Below are 15,630 nucleotides of genomic sequence, written 5' to 3'. Positions count from 1 at the left end.
AGCTTCTCTTACATTCGCCGCTTGGTAATCGCCGAACATAGTTCGACCGGTCCCAACAAGCTATATGGAATCTTGGCGCTAGTGTATGTTCCGTATCAGTGATCGCAAATGTCAGCATGGAAACAAGGTGCTAATATCCGCGATGTCTAGAATCATTCTTTTGGTGCTTCATGGTTATATAAGGTGTCGTCTATTCCAAGTCAAGATGAGATCAGTCAAGTCATTTCATAGAACAGTCCTATACTTGGGGCAATTGTCCGGCGACGAGCAAGCTTCCATCGCTGTTGGACATTATCAAGGCCCGCCCTTGGATTGAGTATTACAACTTGGTTCTTTCTCACGAACCATAATCGTCAAGTATACTCGTGGCACGCCTCAGGCGAAAAACAAAAACATGTCGTCATTCCTCAGAGAAGCCCCTGTAGGGCAGTTGATCCGCCTCATCACCAGAAACCGAGTCCTGAGATACCCCGAAGAGCAACCAAACTTCGAGCTACCAGAGCCGTGGACCAGGCTCCTGAACGATGAATCGAAAGGGACAACATCACCCTCAGCATTCGATGGCAGCAGGTCCTCTAGTACCCTTTCATCCTCCACGGACGACAGCGACAACAACCAGGCAGATACTAGGGCCTCGGTATCAACCAGCCCAGCCGCACTCACACGGTCGAGGAGCGCCAACCAGGATACAATCTCCGTTGCCCAACACCGTTTCGATATCGAGCAGCAGCACGAGCTCGAAAAGACAAAGTCGATCCCCATCACACCCCGAAAGACCAAGGATGGCGCAATCCTAGTTGATTGGTATTTCACGGATGATCCCGCCAACCCTCAGAACTGGAGCGATATGCGCCGGGCTATGATCACACTCATCATCTGTTTGTACACTTTTGTCGTGTATACATCGTCGGCCATCTATACCACATCGGAGGAGGGCGTCATGCACGAGTTCGGCGTCGACGACACCAAGGCATCGCTGGGTCTGGCCCTGTTCGTCTTGGGTTACGGCATTGGTCCCTTGCTGTTCTCGCCTCTGAGCGAGCTGCCCTCGATCGGCCGGAACCCAGTCTACATCTGGACTATGTTCTTGTTCGTTATCATCTCGATTCCCACGGCGCTCGTGACCAACTACCCGGGCCTGATGGTCCTCCGCTTCTTGCAAGGCCTTTTCGGGTCGCCATGTCTCGCCAACGGCGCCGCCTCGCTGTCTGATATGTACTCGATGCTCTCTGTACCTTACGCTTTGACTGCTTGGGTTTCGGCCGCTTATAACGGACCTGCTCTGGGTCCGCTCCTATCTGGCTTCTCTGTTCCCGTTATGGGTTGGAGATGGTCTCTATTGGAAATCATCTGGGCAGCCGCGCCGGTGTTTATCGCAATGTTTCTGTTTCTGCCGGAGACGTCGACACCGACTCTACTGCTGCAGCGTGCCCAGCGCCTGCGCAAGCTCACAGGCTCGGATCGATTCATGTCACAATCTGAAATTGATCAGCAGAATCTTGACAAACGAGCGGTGGTCATTGACGCCCTGATCAAGCCGATCGAAATCACAATCAAGGATCCTGCTATTCTGTTCGTCCAACTATATACTGCGATCATATATGGTATCTATTATAGCTTCTTTGAAGTCTTTCCGCTCGTCTACCCAGTCTACTATGGGATGGGCTACGGACAGGTCGGGCTGGTCTTTCTGTGTATCCTCGTTGCCTGCTTGCTCGGCGTCACCGTATACCTTTCATACCTTTACTTCTACATGAACCCACGCATTGTCGCCAAGGGCTACCCTATCCAGGAGTCACGCTTAATCCCGGCGCTGATCGCGGCCTTTGGTCCGACAATCGGTTTGTTCATCTTTGCGTGGACCGCGCGACCCGATATCCACTGGATCGCCCCTACCATCGGCATCACCATCTACGGCGCGACCGTGTTCGTTGTTATGCAATGCATCTTCGTGTACGTTCCGCTGAGCTATCCCCAATATGCTGCAAGCTTGTTCGCCGGCAACGACTTCTTCCGCAGCGCGCTCGCGTTCGCCAGCATTCTGTTTGCGAAGCCCCTGTTTGCGAACTTGGGCGTCGCTCGGGGTACGACCTTGCTGGGTGGTCTGAGCACCATCGGCATTGCAGGCATCTGGCTCCTGTACTTCTTCGGGGCGCGGTTGAGGAGTCTGAGCAAGTTCGCCGTTTCGGTGGAATGAATGACGAGTTTTCTTGACATGCTTTTACTGGGGATCAGCATATGGGCAACAAAAAGATAGAGCTTTTTTGGAGTTTGGGGTTGCCTCTTCGTCTACATTTCCAGATACCATCGGTAGTTTTATAAGGTAGAGCTAGAACAATTGATTTCATGGGCCCAAGATGAACTTAGCTGTTTATGTTGCAGTACAGTATGCCGGTTCCCGTACCAAGTGAATGAGGGCAGCACTTCCCCAAAGCATGCATCGCAATTAATGGCTCTCTATTTAAAACTACAATAACCTCCGTCTCACGGTCGATGTGTAAAAGTCAATGGAATTCAGCGGGGAGACCAGCTTATCTAGTACCTTGATTACCCATAGGACATGCGTAATTCGGGTTGAAGATGAGATACTATCGTCCTCCGGGTTTGGTGCTCCTGATCCTAGGCCTTAGAACAAGGCATTATTCTTCTTCACAGCCTCAAGGGAAGCGTGCAATGAAAAAAAGAGGTAGTTTCGCCGTAAGGACCCTGAAGGCAGTGTAAGTTCAGGATCCCAGGCCACGGCAGAGACCATATGTAGACCTAGAACGCAATCTGTCAGTTCACAACAAACCACCCGGCTCCACGGCGTAATCACTGGCAACGACAGTACGCCGCTTCTGCAGACCTATTTCCCAACCAAGTCGAAACGTTCCTAGCCCTTCGTAGTTGCACTCCACCGAGTTGCCCCAGTATGACAAAGTCATCGAAGGGATACTTAAAGCTCACGTAACTTCTTGGAGGGACGGAACACACCGAGCATTGACTCCCAGCTAGCTGAGGTCCAGGGACCCCCCGGGGGACTCATCAACGGCAAAGGGTTTGTGTGAGCTCTTGCGGGGTGGCTGTCGTGTTTCTTCCGGTCCCAGTGTCCTAGCCTTCCGTCCACGACTCGTACCGTCCGACGCCCTCAAAGCGCGAGCCTAAAAATTCATAGTGTCAGTGACATGGAAGTTTGGCCAGCATTGTCACATGGCTGGAGGGAGGGGGATATTGTGGTGATGTTAAGGCAATTATCGATGATGTAAAAATTACAAGAAATGTAAAATATAACGCGAAAATGTGAGCCCGGAGGTGCGCGTTTGCAACAAGGACAACAAAAATGAAATGAAGCGTCGGATATGAAACATGACGGAGACAAGATGCTGTGATATAGAAGATGGGATGTGTATTCGATGTGGTGACAGCCGTCCAAGAAAGTGAGGGTACGAGAATATAATGGTGATAGACGTAGGAGATGTTCATGATTAAAATTCACTCACCGCAACACGACTTTGCTGAAGGTTTGATGAAGAAGCTGGTGAACTGCTTCTGCGCTGACGGTGGGAAAGGAAAGGCGTGGAGGGTGCCAAGACGTGATTTAAATATTTACCTGGGAGTCGCCCGAGGGTTTGCTGATCTGAAAACTCTGATTGTTCCCAATTAGGATGTGTTGCTGTTCGTTGATGGCTGATTGCTGTTTCGGGTTGCTGATTATTCTATTCAGCACGGATAATAAATCTGCGTTTTGAATCAGCCGTGGAGACTGCTGACCTCCGTTTGCCGCAGTAACTGCCAAAGCAGATCTGACCTACTGGCTAGGAAAGACACGTTCATGGCGTCTTAATGCTCGATCTGACTGGGACCATATAAGCCCCTGAGAGCAGCTACCCAGACTGCTGGCACGCCGACAAACGGTACAGCCCGTAACGAGGCCATCTCATTCGAAGTAGTTATCCCACAGAGATTTACAACTGATTGTGAGCTGATTTTTCTGACACGCATCTATACACTATGAGTCGGACGTTGTCCAAACTGGTAATATTGCAATTTCCAGTGGATCGCAGGCGCTCATTGATGAGTGAATACAAATTATGTGCTATCGGGTAGTACCCGGAGGCTATGAGATATATCTTTGGCTTCAGGCTTCATGAATAAGATCATTGTGACCTCGCGTTGTTCATTGGAGGTGGAGATGGCGTGTAGCAACTTCAATACTGACACCACATAAACATGAACCATTTCTTTCTATCATCCCGTTGTTGAGCTAGTTCCTAGTACCCATCCTTACATCAGGCATTCTCTTGACTCCTTGATGCTATGATAAACTATGCAAGACAACTGCCAGGAGAGTGTCAATCATTAAGAACAAATGTGCCTTGTTGATTGTAGCGAACATAACACTAGGAATTAATGATGATTCACCACACTCGAATAGGCTTTACTTAAAATTGGATTCTTTTGTAATACTTAATAATATATATAAATATATATATCGGCTCAGAACTCTTGAACGGAGCAATCTCCTAAAGAAAGCAGGATTTGAAAGTCCAGCCTGCCCAGCTTAACTTATGTTCTTGAAGGGCAAGGTCATGTGAAGTTGACACCCATGTCAACTGACATAGCTTGGGTATACTTCTGGTCTGTGCTGGTTGGAGCAGTCAGAGACTTGAAGCAAGTCCACTGTGGCGGCGTTCGTTAGGATTATACGACTTGTCAATTCTATGCCACCCAATTAATGCTAGAACTGTAAGGCCTACCAAAGCCAATCACTGACGCTCCTGATTGATTACTATGATGTGCAAGGTGAAGAGGGGAAGAGAGAACGACCTATACATATATTTTAGAGGGAATGCTGCGTGTCCTGGATAAATACGTCTGATTTAGATTATGCGAAAAGGAGATACGGTGCGACGTGGAGGCGATGTTGCGTGCCTTGTCCTTGCCTGGTGAGTTTGTCTGCCCAGCCCATTGGAACTTAGAGGATCGGCACCAGGGATCCTGCAGGCGCTACGTACCCTTGTATCCTGTTGATCAAAGTCCCCGCAATGCGGCGTTCTCGCAGGATTTTGTTCGCAGGAAAACGCTCGGCACAGGACCCGGAGGAAGTCCTCCTAAACATCCTTGAAGTGTATCTCACAGCTTTGACTCTTAGAGAGAGTACTGATTGACTTGGTCCAGGTTAACATGAACCTCGAGATTGACACCACCCGGGAGATTGTAACTTATTAGCGGGTTATACAATGGGTCACAACAGGATAGTCAGAGTAGGAGACGGCCGAGCCACAGATATCGTTGCCTTAACAGCATGGAAATCGGCTCGTTAACCATGTTCGCAATGTTACTCGACTGCGGTTGGCGGCTGACTTCATCGGCCTCGTGATCCACTCAGGCTGGGTGGCAATCTCGATCGTCGCCCAGCGACCTAATTTGAGTCTTTGGGCGAGGTAATACGCGGGAGGAAGTGTCCCAATTGTCACCTAGCTCCCTGGCACTAATCCACTGCACGCTAGGCGCGTATGCCATTTGACAAGGGCCGCGCGAGCTCTGTGCCTCTTTTGTCGTCCTACTAACAGCTGATTCGCCTATGGAGACAGGTATGACGAAGGATGGTGCTCGGGAGGCCCTGTGACGCTGGTTTCGTCTGAGCCTGGGGCACCAGCCAGATGTTTGCGAAAGCCTCTGTGAGAAAGACACACTGGTCTGGCTGAATGCAAACTAGAATGCTAGCCCGAGGCTTCACCCATGCGAAGTCCCATTCCAATGCAGGCACAAAAACAAGTGAATTCCTAACAGCCAGAGAAACACCTGTTGAAGCGTTGCATACAAAGCCCCAGTAAACAGGACAGGGTCTACCTCGAACGGTCAAGGCCACAAGTGACACATTAGCGAACTGCGAGTTGACCTACCTAAACCAGTGCAAGGCTCAGGGAAGATCATCCAACTTTCCTGCTTTTCCGTTCACCACCCAAGATGCAAAGATGCGCCGCCGGACGTCACTGTTTCGTGTCACTTCCCCGCAAGTACATGCACCAGCATTGACCCCACTAGTACATCAATACGACTGAAGCACGATCCTACTGGACCTTTAAAACATCTGTGTCGACTTTGTCCTATCCCCTTCTACTTTCTTTGCTTCACCTAAATCATCGCTACGAACGCAACACAGCTGGTTCATCTAAGATTTGTGACTTCTTGACGTACAGCGCGCATTCCAACCCGCCAATATGGAGCGGGCACATCAGAGTATGTACTATATACTTTAACTTTCACCCCTGACTCTAGCCGTTTGTTATGCTCGACTTTGGGCGATCCAACAGCTAATCGACTGATAGTTAACCCCTTCGCCAAGCGCGACTCTCATAGCAAGAACTCGATCCTCACGTACAAAATCCTCACAATCGTAACCTGGCTGCTTTCCATCATCGTCAGCTTCTACTACACCTTCAACAGACCTCATGATGGCGCTTGGCAATGGCATACGATCTGGGAGCAGAACGACTTATACCCTACGGCGTTCCGGATGAACCACATCATTGCGAGCATCTACTGGTCAGTAGAAAGAGACCTGCCCCCAAGCTAGACCTCTCAATGGCAGGCTAACCTCTGGGTATAGGATTGTACTTTTTGTGCTTCAGGGAGGTTATATCGTCCATCTGTGGTCTGGAGACGCTGAGAAGCTCAACGCTGCTTGCGCTGTTGGGAGCCACTTCATCCTCAACAACCTTTTCCACTTCGCCTTTGTCATGCTTTTTGTGCGCAGCTACTTCGGCTGGGCTGAGCTGTTGGTTATTGTCAACTTTGCCAACCTGACATCGCTCTACTTCCGCCACCCTGGCTATGCTCGATTCATACACGAGGCCGTAGTCTCCGGACCGCTGGCGTGGACATTTGTGGCCATCTACTGGAATGGCGCAATCATGGTACCACACCCAGCTTCCTTGGTTTCCAGAATCTTTGGAAATATCTTCATTTGGTCCATCCTTGTCTACGGGTTGTTCTTCATCGTGACCTATAAGGTGAGCACAGTCCGCCACATGTTCTGGAGGTGTGTACTAACAGAAGCACAGGATTATACTATGGGCTTCAACCTCAGCGTTATCGCAGCTGCTATTGGCGTTGGCCAGTTTTTCAGACAGATCATCGCATTCCAGTGGATCTTCGCCTTCACTATCATGGCTACACTGTTCGTTGCGACGGTTGCGATCGCAATTCCTGCTGCGACTGGAAAGGACTTCGGTTGGCAAAGACGTCAAGAAGCCGACACCGAACGTGCTCCTCTCCTTGGAGACAACTAAGCGCGAGTCGCATGTTCCCATTGGACAACCCCGACAATCTTACTTGAATCCTCGAGGTCGGGAGCGACCTTGGGTAAAATATTCCCCAGACCGATCTCTATGGTCTGCATTCATCTCATTCCAATTTTAAAAAGGTTCTGTGGTTTGCATGAAGCTGGCTTTGGCGTTGGATGGTTGAATATGGGATGCATGATCTTGGGTGCTTCTTTCAATACTCGCTTGGGAGATCAACGGCAAGAGGTGGACCTGAAATAATCAGATTGAAATAATACTCCATCCAATTTTGAGAATTGAAAGTTGATGAATATGCGAAAGAAGAAATGTGCATCTTGTTTGATTGCCTTGCTTGCCATGCCATTAGTTGTACCTCAGACTGGGCCCTTGCACAACGGGCGCTAATCCAAAGATTTGCGATAAAACTACAACTATTGAAGGACTTCACCCACCGCTTACTCTACCCTACCAGCTTCCTGTTCTTACTGCCGCGCGCCCTTCGTTCAATGTCATGACACGGTTTCCATTCCCTCTAGGATTGGGGAATGATATCTGCCATGTTCCCCGAATATACAAGATCCTAACCTCCCGCCACGGGCCAAGGTTCATTGAGCGCGTCCTCACAGAAAGAGAACGCCAACAAAATCGGCCAAGGCGGATCTTGCAATGCGTGTTTCCGAAGGGGGGCACAAACTCTGCCGCGTCAAAGATGGCAGAAGGAGACAGCTTACCAGAGCAACATGACGCCGGTGGCTATCGGGATCCCGCAATGTGGAAAGCCGCCGAGTTCATGGCGGGCCGGTGAGAAGCATTGGCTACCTGTTGAGTGCACATCCCACTAACCGCCAGCAACCATCAGGTTCGCAGCCAAGGAGGCAGCGATTAAGGCCCACCACCAGTTGAAGATCACGTTCCAAGACATTGAGATAGTCAGCGGCACGCCCGCGCGAGGGTTCAAGGACGGCGCGGAGGATAGCCCGGTGCAGACGGAGCCCGGTGTCGGGGAGGGCTCGCTATCCAGCGGTCCACCCACCGCCATCGTGCGGCTTCCCACGTCCTCGCAGGGCCAAAGTGCGCTGTTGAGCATCAGCCACGACGGCGAGTACGCGTCGGCGGTCTGTTTGGCAGTGCATGGGGATCAGGGCATATTCAACGCCTAGTACGATGTTCGCACTATAGAAAGGAACAGTATGGCTTGAACAATCGAACGCGACATTTAGGCTCCGAGGCTTTGGTGAAGATATCCGAATTCGCTAGCCAGAGTGAAAATTGACATGTATGTCGACAAATAAATCAGCAACGTAACATTATCCCTGATATTTTGCTCTTGGACTTATCGGCCTTGCTTGGGTTTACGATGGTTGTGTGAAGGGCTAATTGAATCAAGTCATCCCTATTCAGTCGGCTTCATCAATATCACAGCACTGTAGCCATTCCAGACAGACAGTCTCATCCTTTTGAAGACATTCTCTGCCAATTGTGCATGAACAATATTGCTTGTGAGTTAGGTGGTCCACTCCACGCATCCTTCCGTCACCCGGTTCGCGCTTGTCGCCGAACGTCAACGAACCATCGCGGGTATATGCGTCAGCGACCACCAAATTTTACAGAATGAGATGATAGGAATGGATGTACTGCATAAACAGAGTAAGCCCTACGACATGAGGACCGATGCTGCGATGCCTTCTTCCGTGGCAAAGTATAGATCCTGCTGAGAGATATAAGATTCGCCCTGAGGGGTCACGTGTCTTTTCTCGAGAATATATAACATAATCTAAAGCCTCAGAAGCGCAACAAGGGCTGCTTAGCGCAATGGTAGCGCGTGGACCTCCTAGTATAAGTTGCATTAACTTGTTTAAGTCCAAGGTTGCGGGTTCGAGTCCCGTGGTGGTCGGAATGCATTACATCCTGCCCTCAGGCGATTAGATTCCCTTTTTCGCAGGTGTGCCACACCAGCACCATGTTGTGTGGCAGTCGTAGATAACTTTTTGTCACTATCGGCGTGACAGTCAGTGTCTGGCAGATATGTCTCTTCATTTGTGAACAATCCTTCCTCCTATTCTTAGCATTGTATAGACAGTATATGATTGTGTGTTAAATGCGAAGAAGTTCTCCGGTAGGGAAATGAATTACAGCATCGATTTGTTTACGAATGAATGCATGCTGCTTGGTGATTTGTAGTGAATAACGCATGGCTGGGTCTGCTTTGGTGAATTATCAGTATGTATACTACTGTGGTATAATGTACTCTTATACTCGTACCTGCGGCTTAGAGCCAGCAGGCAAGCACACCTGGGCAATGGCGATTTGACACAGTTGGAAGGTGCGTGGTTCAATAATTTGGCACTCTGTTTAGGCATTGACATGAGCCTCTGAAGCGATGGCCAACGAAGTACCTAATAGATTACCGGCGGTTCTTGGCCCGCTAAAATTTGGGGCCATCCCGTTCCGTCGCCGTCGCGTCTGAAGCGCGAATGCAACCTACGTGCAGCTAAGTCAGAGCCTCAGACCTAGATGAGCTGCTGCGCCGACCCCAGCCCTTTCGTCTCGACCACCCAATTGCTCGCCGCGCCGGGCAAGAGTCTCCTCCGTGAGGAGCAACTGTGAACCATGGCAACCGACGTAGAGATACCTAAGCGCGATGCGACGCCCAATCCACCCAATCCCCCGGCCACGGCCACAGCAACCTCGCTGCCTCAAAAGCGAGCTCTCGAAGACGACCATGTGCCTGCTGTTTCGTCGCCGCTCAATCCGAACCCGAACCCGAACCCGGATCCTAAGCTCTCGAAGCAGCAGTCGCACGACGATATACCAGCCATGGCGCGCGAGAAGCGGACCAAGAAGGAGTCGCTGAAGAAGCGCGAGTCCAAGGGCGTTACCATCGCCGGCACCGACAGCTCCAGAGCTACACCGGATCCGAAGCACAAAGAGAAGGAGGCGCCGGTAGACGAAGCGTCGCCCTTGCGGTATAAACTTGCGCCCCCGAAGCCTGGGGATTTCGAGCCGGCTCGCGGCCCTGTCTTCACCCACCACCACGATGTGACGATGCCAGACGGCAGCACTATTGCTTTTCATGAAACTTCTGAGCAGTGAGTCGCAGATGGGACGTTGGTGCTGCTGCGCATATCTGGCTGACAGACACACGCAGCGTCTACAATAAGAAGAACTTCCACTACCTGCACTGCATAGCCGATCCTGCTTTCCCATCCTCCTTCTACTACCGCCAGACCGAACCCGAGCCGCACGGCGCCCACATCAGCTACGAGGATGCCGCCACACACATGTACCTCGACCAATCAGGCCGGCACATTACGACGGACAAGGGCTTCCGCATGGCGAGAACCAATGTGGCCATACGGCAGGGCCGCTGGTACTGGGAGTGCAAGATCACGCGGGGGACGCTGAAGAGGGCCGAGGGAGCCAAGGTTGAGTCGCATGGTCACGTACGGTTAGGATTTGCGAGGCGAGAGGCCTCGCTGGACGCCCCCGTGGGCTTTGACGCTTACAGCTACGGCATACGGGACGTCGAGGGTCAGAAGGTGCACATGTCCCGACCCAAGGACTTCTTTCCGCCCGGGGAGGAGATTGTGGAGGGGGACGTCATCGGCCTCGAGATCCAGCTTCCCTCGGAGCAGCTACACCGAAAGGTTGTCCGCGGCCACTACAACCCGGCCGTGGACCTGCTGGACGACGAGCCGCCAAGCGCCGAGGGCCCGAACATCGTGCGAGACCGGATACCCATCCGCTTCAAGGCGCACATCTACTTCGAGAAGATCGACTACCACACGACCAAGGAGCTCGAGGACCTGATGAACCCGTCGCCCGTGGGCGCATCCGGGTCGGCTGGGAGCAGCTCGGCAGACGCGCCAAATCCCGTCCACCCCACTCCGGCACTGCGCACGCTGCCCAACTCGTGCATCAGGGTCTACAAGAACGGCGTCCTCATGGGCACGCCGTTCAAGGATCTCCTGGCCTTCCTTCCGCCGGCCTCCAAGCCGCAGGCCCAGGTCGGAGCCCGCGAGGGCATGGACGACGGCATGCTCGGCTACTACCCTGCGATCAGCGTGTTCCGCGGCGGTGCCGCCGAGGTGAACTTCGGTCCCGACTTCTGGTACCCGCCGCCCGGCTACGAGTCATCGACGTCTGCACCAGCACCAGCACCTGCAGCAGAAGCAGCCCCGGAGCCCTCTGCTTCGACCGGAGGCGACGTGGAGATGGGCGGTACCACGACGACGGACGCCGACACGGTCAACGTCGCGGGCAGCGCTCCGGTCCCGACCGGCAAGATCCAGCCCGTCTCGGAGCGCTACTCGGAGCAGATCGTCGAGGACATTGTGGCCGACATCGTGGACGAGGTCGACTTCTGGATGCAGGACGGCGCGAGGGTGATCGACCGCACCGGCGGCCGCGACGAGAAGGCCGACGTCTCGGCTGGCATTGCCCCCGGCCGCGAGGAGATCAAGGAGCTTGTCCAGGATGACTAGAAGGGCCCCCAGTTGTGCTTGGAAGGTCCTGGGGGATGAGGAGACATTGGGGTAACTCTAGACATGGTGTTGGTGCCATTGCTGGAAGGGCAGAACTAGCATTACTTTGTTCAGGGGTTGAGTTCTGCGAAGAGCGAGCGCTCTGGTTTTGTCATGAGAGGCGTACCTGGCGGGAAGGGTTTCCAGCGCTCATATTGCGGAAAAGGGGTAAAGACCTCGCTTGGCGTTCATAGGCACTGATTGGCAATGGGGCAAAAGCGGGCTGCATCAAGCAAAAACAATTGATATGAATATTGTTCAGCTACTACTACGTGCTTGTCAGGACTCATTTGCCTTCCTGTCTATAGAGACCAAACCATTAATCCGTCTTCCTCCAGACATTGTATGTGCCGCCACAGAAACCAAATGCAAATCATGATTGCCGACATTTTTAATAGGTGCAGAAAGAAAGGGGGGTATCAATCATATATACTCATAACATGATCATTTCCTGCTGGACTTCACACGGGGAGGCGACGCTTTTCCGGAGCGTCCCTGAACAGGGGGCGGTGTGGCCGAGCCTGAGGCCTGGGCGGGGGCCGGCAGCTGGGGGTCGTCGGGGAGCTCTTCGACACGGTCCACGCCGTGCAGAGGATCCTTCTCGGTAGCCTCTCGCTCGAGGCGCTCCTCGCGCCCGCGCTTGTGGCAGTACCACAGGGCCGAAAGGAGTACTATTTGCTCTCCGTTAGTGTTGGTCCGTAGAAGCGAAGGACGAAGGTGGGCTTGGACTTACAAAAGATGGCCACGCTCCAGAGAACGTTGGTCCCCATGAACGCCGGCCAGCGTGTCTTCAGCGCATTGACGATACCCTTCAACAAGCCAACCACCGCGCCGGGTTTCGTAACTATCTCCTGGAGATTCTTGGGTGTGAGGAACGACTTGGCGGCGCCCTTAAGGCCGCCCTTGCCCATGTCCTCTGTCCGGAGACCTTGGGCCTCGGCGGCGACAGCCAGGAGCTCAGGGGCCAGGGTGGAGGTCAGCTTGTTGGGCAGCTGGGTGACGAGTTTCTTGAGGCTGTTGGGCAGCTTCTCGTAGTTCTTGGCGAGGATGCCATCGCGATCGTCAAGCAGGCGGACCAGGTCGCCGTAGGCCGTGGGGACGCCATTGACCAGGTCCTTGAGTACGAGGTTGAACTTGCGCACCATCTCGGTCGAGTCGGCCGACAGCGAGAAGGCCTTGTTGTTGGACGCCGACAGGTTCAGGTCGTCCAGCACGCGCGAGATGTCCGTCTCCTCGCGGTGCAGCTCGCGCTCGGGCACGGCCAGCTGCGCCGGCTTCAGGCCGCTGTTCTCGGTGCTGGGCCGCTTGGCACGCTGGGATATGGTGCGCCCGATGTTGGTGATGACGGAAAAGCGTTTGTTGGCCGGCTTCTTGTCGGCATCTTTGACATCGGTCTTGCCAGCCTTGCCTTTGCCCTTGTCCTTGGCCTTGGCCTCCTGGCTTTTGAAGCTCTCGGCATCGCTGTCCCAGCTCAGCATGGGGGTGGGGACGCGGGGAGGCAGTGGCGGTGGATTCTCATCGTCATAGCCATTGTCGCCCACTGCGCTGGAGTCGGGCGAGGTGATGCGCTCGAGGAACCTCTCGTCCTCCTGATTGAGGAGCGGGGTGCCAATGGGCTCGTCATTCGGCTTGGAGACGATGGTGGTGGGCGGGGGCGCAGAAGGGGAGGCCGCGCTGGGCGAGCTGGCCAAGCGCTCTCTCTCTGCCTTCTCAGTCCTGTGCTTCTTGACCTTCTTGTAGGTGAAGTACTCCAGCATCTTGGCGGTTTCCCGATGCAGGTTGTCGCGAGTGGGTGGGATGTGGCTGGGAGAAGTGTGACCAGGATCGAGAGTCTAGGTCGGAGCTGGTGTAGAAGAGCAGTTCAGCACATCAAACGCAGGAACGACAGAGAGATCAAAGCAGCCGGGGGATGTTGGTCTCTGGTTTTTATGAGTTATCGACGTAACGATGGCGAAAAGGGCTGGGCAGCTGGTCTGGGAGGCCTTCCCGCCGCCGGCCGCCAGACTCCCAGCCCTGTTTCAGTTCACATGCCCAGACAGGAGCAGCTAAAGCGTACTGCCCTGACTGCGTACCGTAGGAGCATCGTCATAGGGTGCACTGCCACCTGTGGCGGGAGCTACACGCGGGTTTTAGCGGGTCTCCAGGGTCTTGGAGGGGCTCCAGTGGGCTCTAGACCGGGGGAGCAGGGGGCAGCAACCACTACATAGTACTCAGACCCCGTCAGCGTCATGCGTGCAGGCCCCCGTCAAGTGCCGATAACTGATCGCCCAACCCTGCTCTATTCAACAACCCGCTATTATGCGTCAATCAAGGGGCCGATCCATTAACGCGTCAAAAGTATCCAGTCGCGTCACACTGGCCGACGGCCCTATACTTCCCGAGTTGGCCCAAACCAGCATCATATTCGGCAAACGGTTGTGTTCCCAGTTTCGACCGAACAGAAGCCCCATCTCTAGGTACTTCTTTCTGAGGTACGCAGGTCTCTCTTCACTCTTCGTCCTCCGCCCATCTTGGCGTCGGTTTGGAGGGGAAGCAACCATGGACGAGGAGGACCTAATCCCCGCCGACTACAACGATGGGAACCGTGCATTCCTGCAGGCCCTGATGGCCCGCGGAGTAGTCACCTACAGGGAGGGCAAATCCATCTTGGCCGCCATATTCGCAGCACGCGACGGCGAGCCCATAGATCCAAACTCGGTGTCGCAGGAGACCTTCGCCGCCTACATCGCCGCCGCGCAGGAGGCAGTCTCGCACTTCGACTATGACCTGCGGAGCGCCATGCACCAGGTGCGCAAGGAGCGTGTCTGGGCCCTGGTCAACACCACCTCGGACCCTCTGACGCAGCTGGCCACCTTGCACACGGCGGATGAGATTGCCTTTGTCAAGCGCATTCTGGACTCCATGTTTGAGAAGTACAACACCCAGCGCATGGAGGTCATGTGCGTGGACAGCATCCAGGCCAACAAGTGCCGCAACGTGCCGCGGCCCGACCTGGACGAGTCCGTGCTCGACCGCGAGGCCAGCCAGGCGCAGTCCCAGTCCCTCAAGGGCCTGAAGTCCTCTGAGGTCGAGGCCGTGATGGCCGCCATGGTCGACGAGGGTTGGTTCGAGAAGAGCGGCAACAGCTTCTACGGCCTGGCCCCGCGCGCCCTCATGGAGCTGCGCACATGGCTCATCGAGTCTTACAACGACCCCGATGCCGGCCCGGACGAGTGGCAGCGGGTCAAGTTCTGCGAGGCCTGCAAGGAGATCGTGACGACGGGCCAGCGGTGTGCGGACCGCGACTGTAACGTGCGCCTCCACGACATCTGCGACGAGGGCTTCTGGAGGACGCGGAGAGACCGGAAATGCCCCAGGTGCTCGACCGAATGGTCCGGGAAACACTTCGTGGGGCCCAAGGCAGTCACGGAAACCGAGGCCTACAAGCGTGGTCGGAGACGGAGCGACCGGGACCGTGGGTCCCTGATGGAACAGGTCATGCAAGAGGAGGGAGAGGAGGACGGTGACGAGGGCATGAACGGCGAAGATGTCGACGAGGAATGAATCATGATACCACAAACTTGGAGTTATGCATATGAATATGACAACGCCAGCGCTATGGATGTCCAAGGGGTCCCATGAGGGCTGTGGTTGACATCCCCTGAAATCCCGGGAACTGGCCCTAGGCACGACAGGAAAGTTGCTGGCAGAGGTGACCCCCAATGCCGAAGAGGCGCCATGTAGCAGTACAGAAAACCCCTTCCCCATGATGTGGGCGGCATCAGCGTCGAGCGAAAACTAGGGGACACGCAAAGGGTTTACTTGTTGGACAACACGGTTAAGTCGGCCCGCACAAAGCT

At 54.0% G+C, this 15,630-nt stretch overlaps 6 protein-coding genes across 6 annotated transcripts; 5 read left to right on the top strand and 1 right to left on the bottom strand.

The window, feature by feature from the left end:
* Nucleotides 1-394: 394 nt before the first annotated feature.
* On the top strand, nucleotides 395-2,197 carry JN550_001268 (uncharacterized protein; the record flags this gene model as incomplete). Its single annotated transcript, XM_049311195.1, has 1 exon — nucleotides 395-2,197. The coding sequence occupies one exon, from the start codon at nucleotides 395-397 to the stop codon at nucleotides 2,195-2,197; it is 1,803 nt and encodes a 600-aa protein (XP_049177174.1).
* A 4,006-nt stretch (nucleotides 2,198-6,203) lies between these two features.
* Nucleotides 6,204-7,274, top strand: JN550_001267 (uncharacterized protein; the record flags this gene model as incomplete). The annotated part of the gene is made up of 4 exons (XM_049311184.1): nucleotides 6,204-6,222; nucleotides 6,312-6,528; nucleotides 6,593-6,995; nucleotides 7,047-7,274. 4 exons carry the CDS (start codon nucleotides 6,204-6,206, stop codon nucleotides 7,272-7,274), a joined length of 867 nt encoding a protein of 288 aa, XP_049177173.1.
* A 703-nt stretch (nucleotides 7,275-7,977) lies between these two features.
* On the top strand, nucleotides 7,978-8,428 carry JN550_001266 (uncharacterized protein; the record flags this gene model as incomplete). Its single annotated transcript, XM_049311174.1, has 2 exons — nucleotides 7,978-8,069; nucleotides 8,128-8,428. The coding sequence occupies 2 exons, from the start codon at nucleotides 7,978-7,980 to the stop codon at nucleotides 8,426-8,428; spliced, it is 393 nt and encodes a 130-aa protein (XP_049177172.1).
* Nucleotides 8,429-9,878: 1,450 nt separating this feature from the next.
* Nucleotides 9,879-11,752, top strand: JN550_001265 (uncharacterized protein; the record flags this gene model as incomplete). The annotated part of the gene is made up of 2 exons (XM_049311163.1): nucleotides 9,879-10,357; nucleotides 10,417-11,752. The coding sequence occupies 2 exons, from the start codon at nucleotides 9,879-9,881 to the stop codon at nucleotides 11,750-11,752; spliced, it is 1,815 nt and encodes a 604-aa protein (XP_049177171.1).
* A 483-nt stretch (nucleotides 11,753-12,235) lies between these two features.
* Nucleotides 12,236-13,548, bottom strand: JN550_001264 (uncharacterized protein; the record flags this gene model as incomplete). The annotated part of the gene is made up of 2 exons (XM_049311152.1): nucleotides 12,236-12,462; nucleotides 12,525-13,548. 2 exons carry the CDS (start codon nucleotides 13,546-13,548, stop codon nucleotides 12,236-12,238), a joined length of 1,251 nt encoding a protein of 416 aa, XP_049177170.1.
* Nucleotides 13,549-14,329: 781 nt separating this feature from the next.
* JN550_001263 (uncharacterized protein) lies at nucleotides 14,330-15,334 on the top strand (the record flags this gene model as incomplete). Its single annotated transcript, XM_049311141.1, has 1 exon — nucleotides 14,330-15,334. The coding sequence occupies one exon, from the start codon at nucleotides 14,330-14,332 to the stop codon at nucleotides 15,332-15,334; it is 1,005 nt and encodes a 334-aa protein (XP_049177169.1).
* Between the last annotated feature and the right edge of the window lie 296 nt (nucleotides 15,335-15,630).

The sequence above is a fragment of the Neoarthrinium moseri genome (genome assembly GCF_022829205.1).
Source record: "Neoarthrinium moseri strain CBS 164.80 chromosome Unknown scaffold2_Wmoseri_CBS_16480, whole genome shotgun sequence".
Classification (NCBI taxonomy): domain Eukaryota; kingdom Fungi; phylum Ascomycota; class Sordariomycetes; order Amphisphaeriales; family Apiosporaceae; genus Neoarthrinium; species Neoarthrinium moseri.
This window is presented reverse-complemented; position numbering and strand designations above follow the sequence as displayed.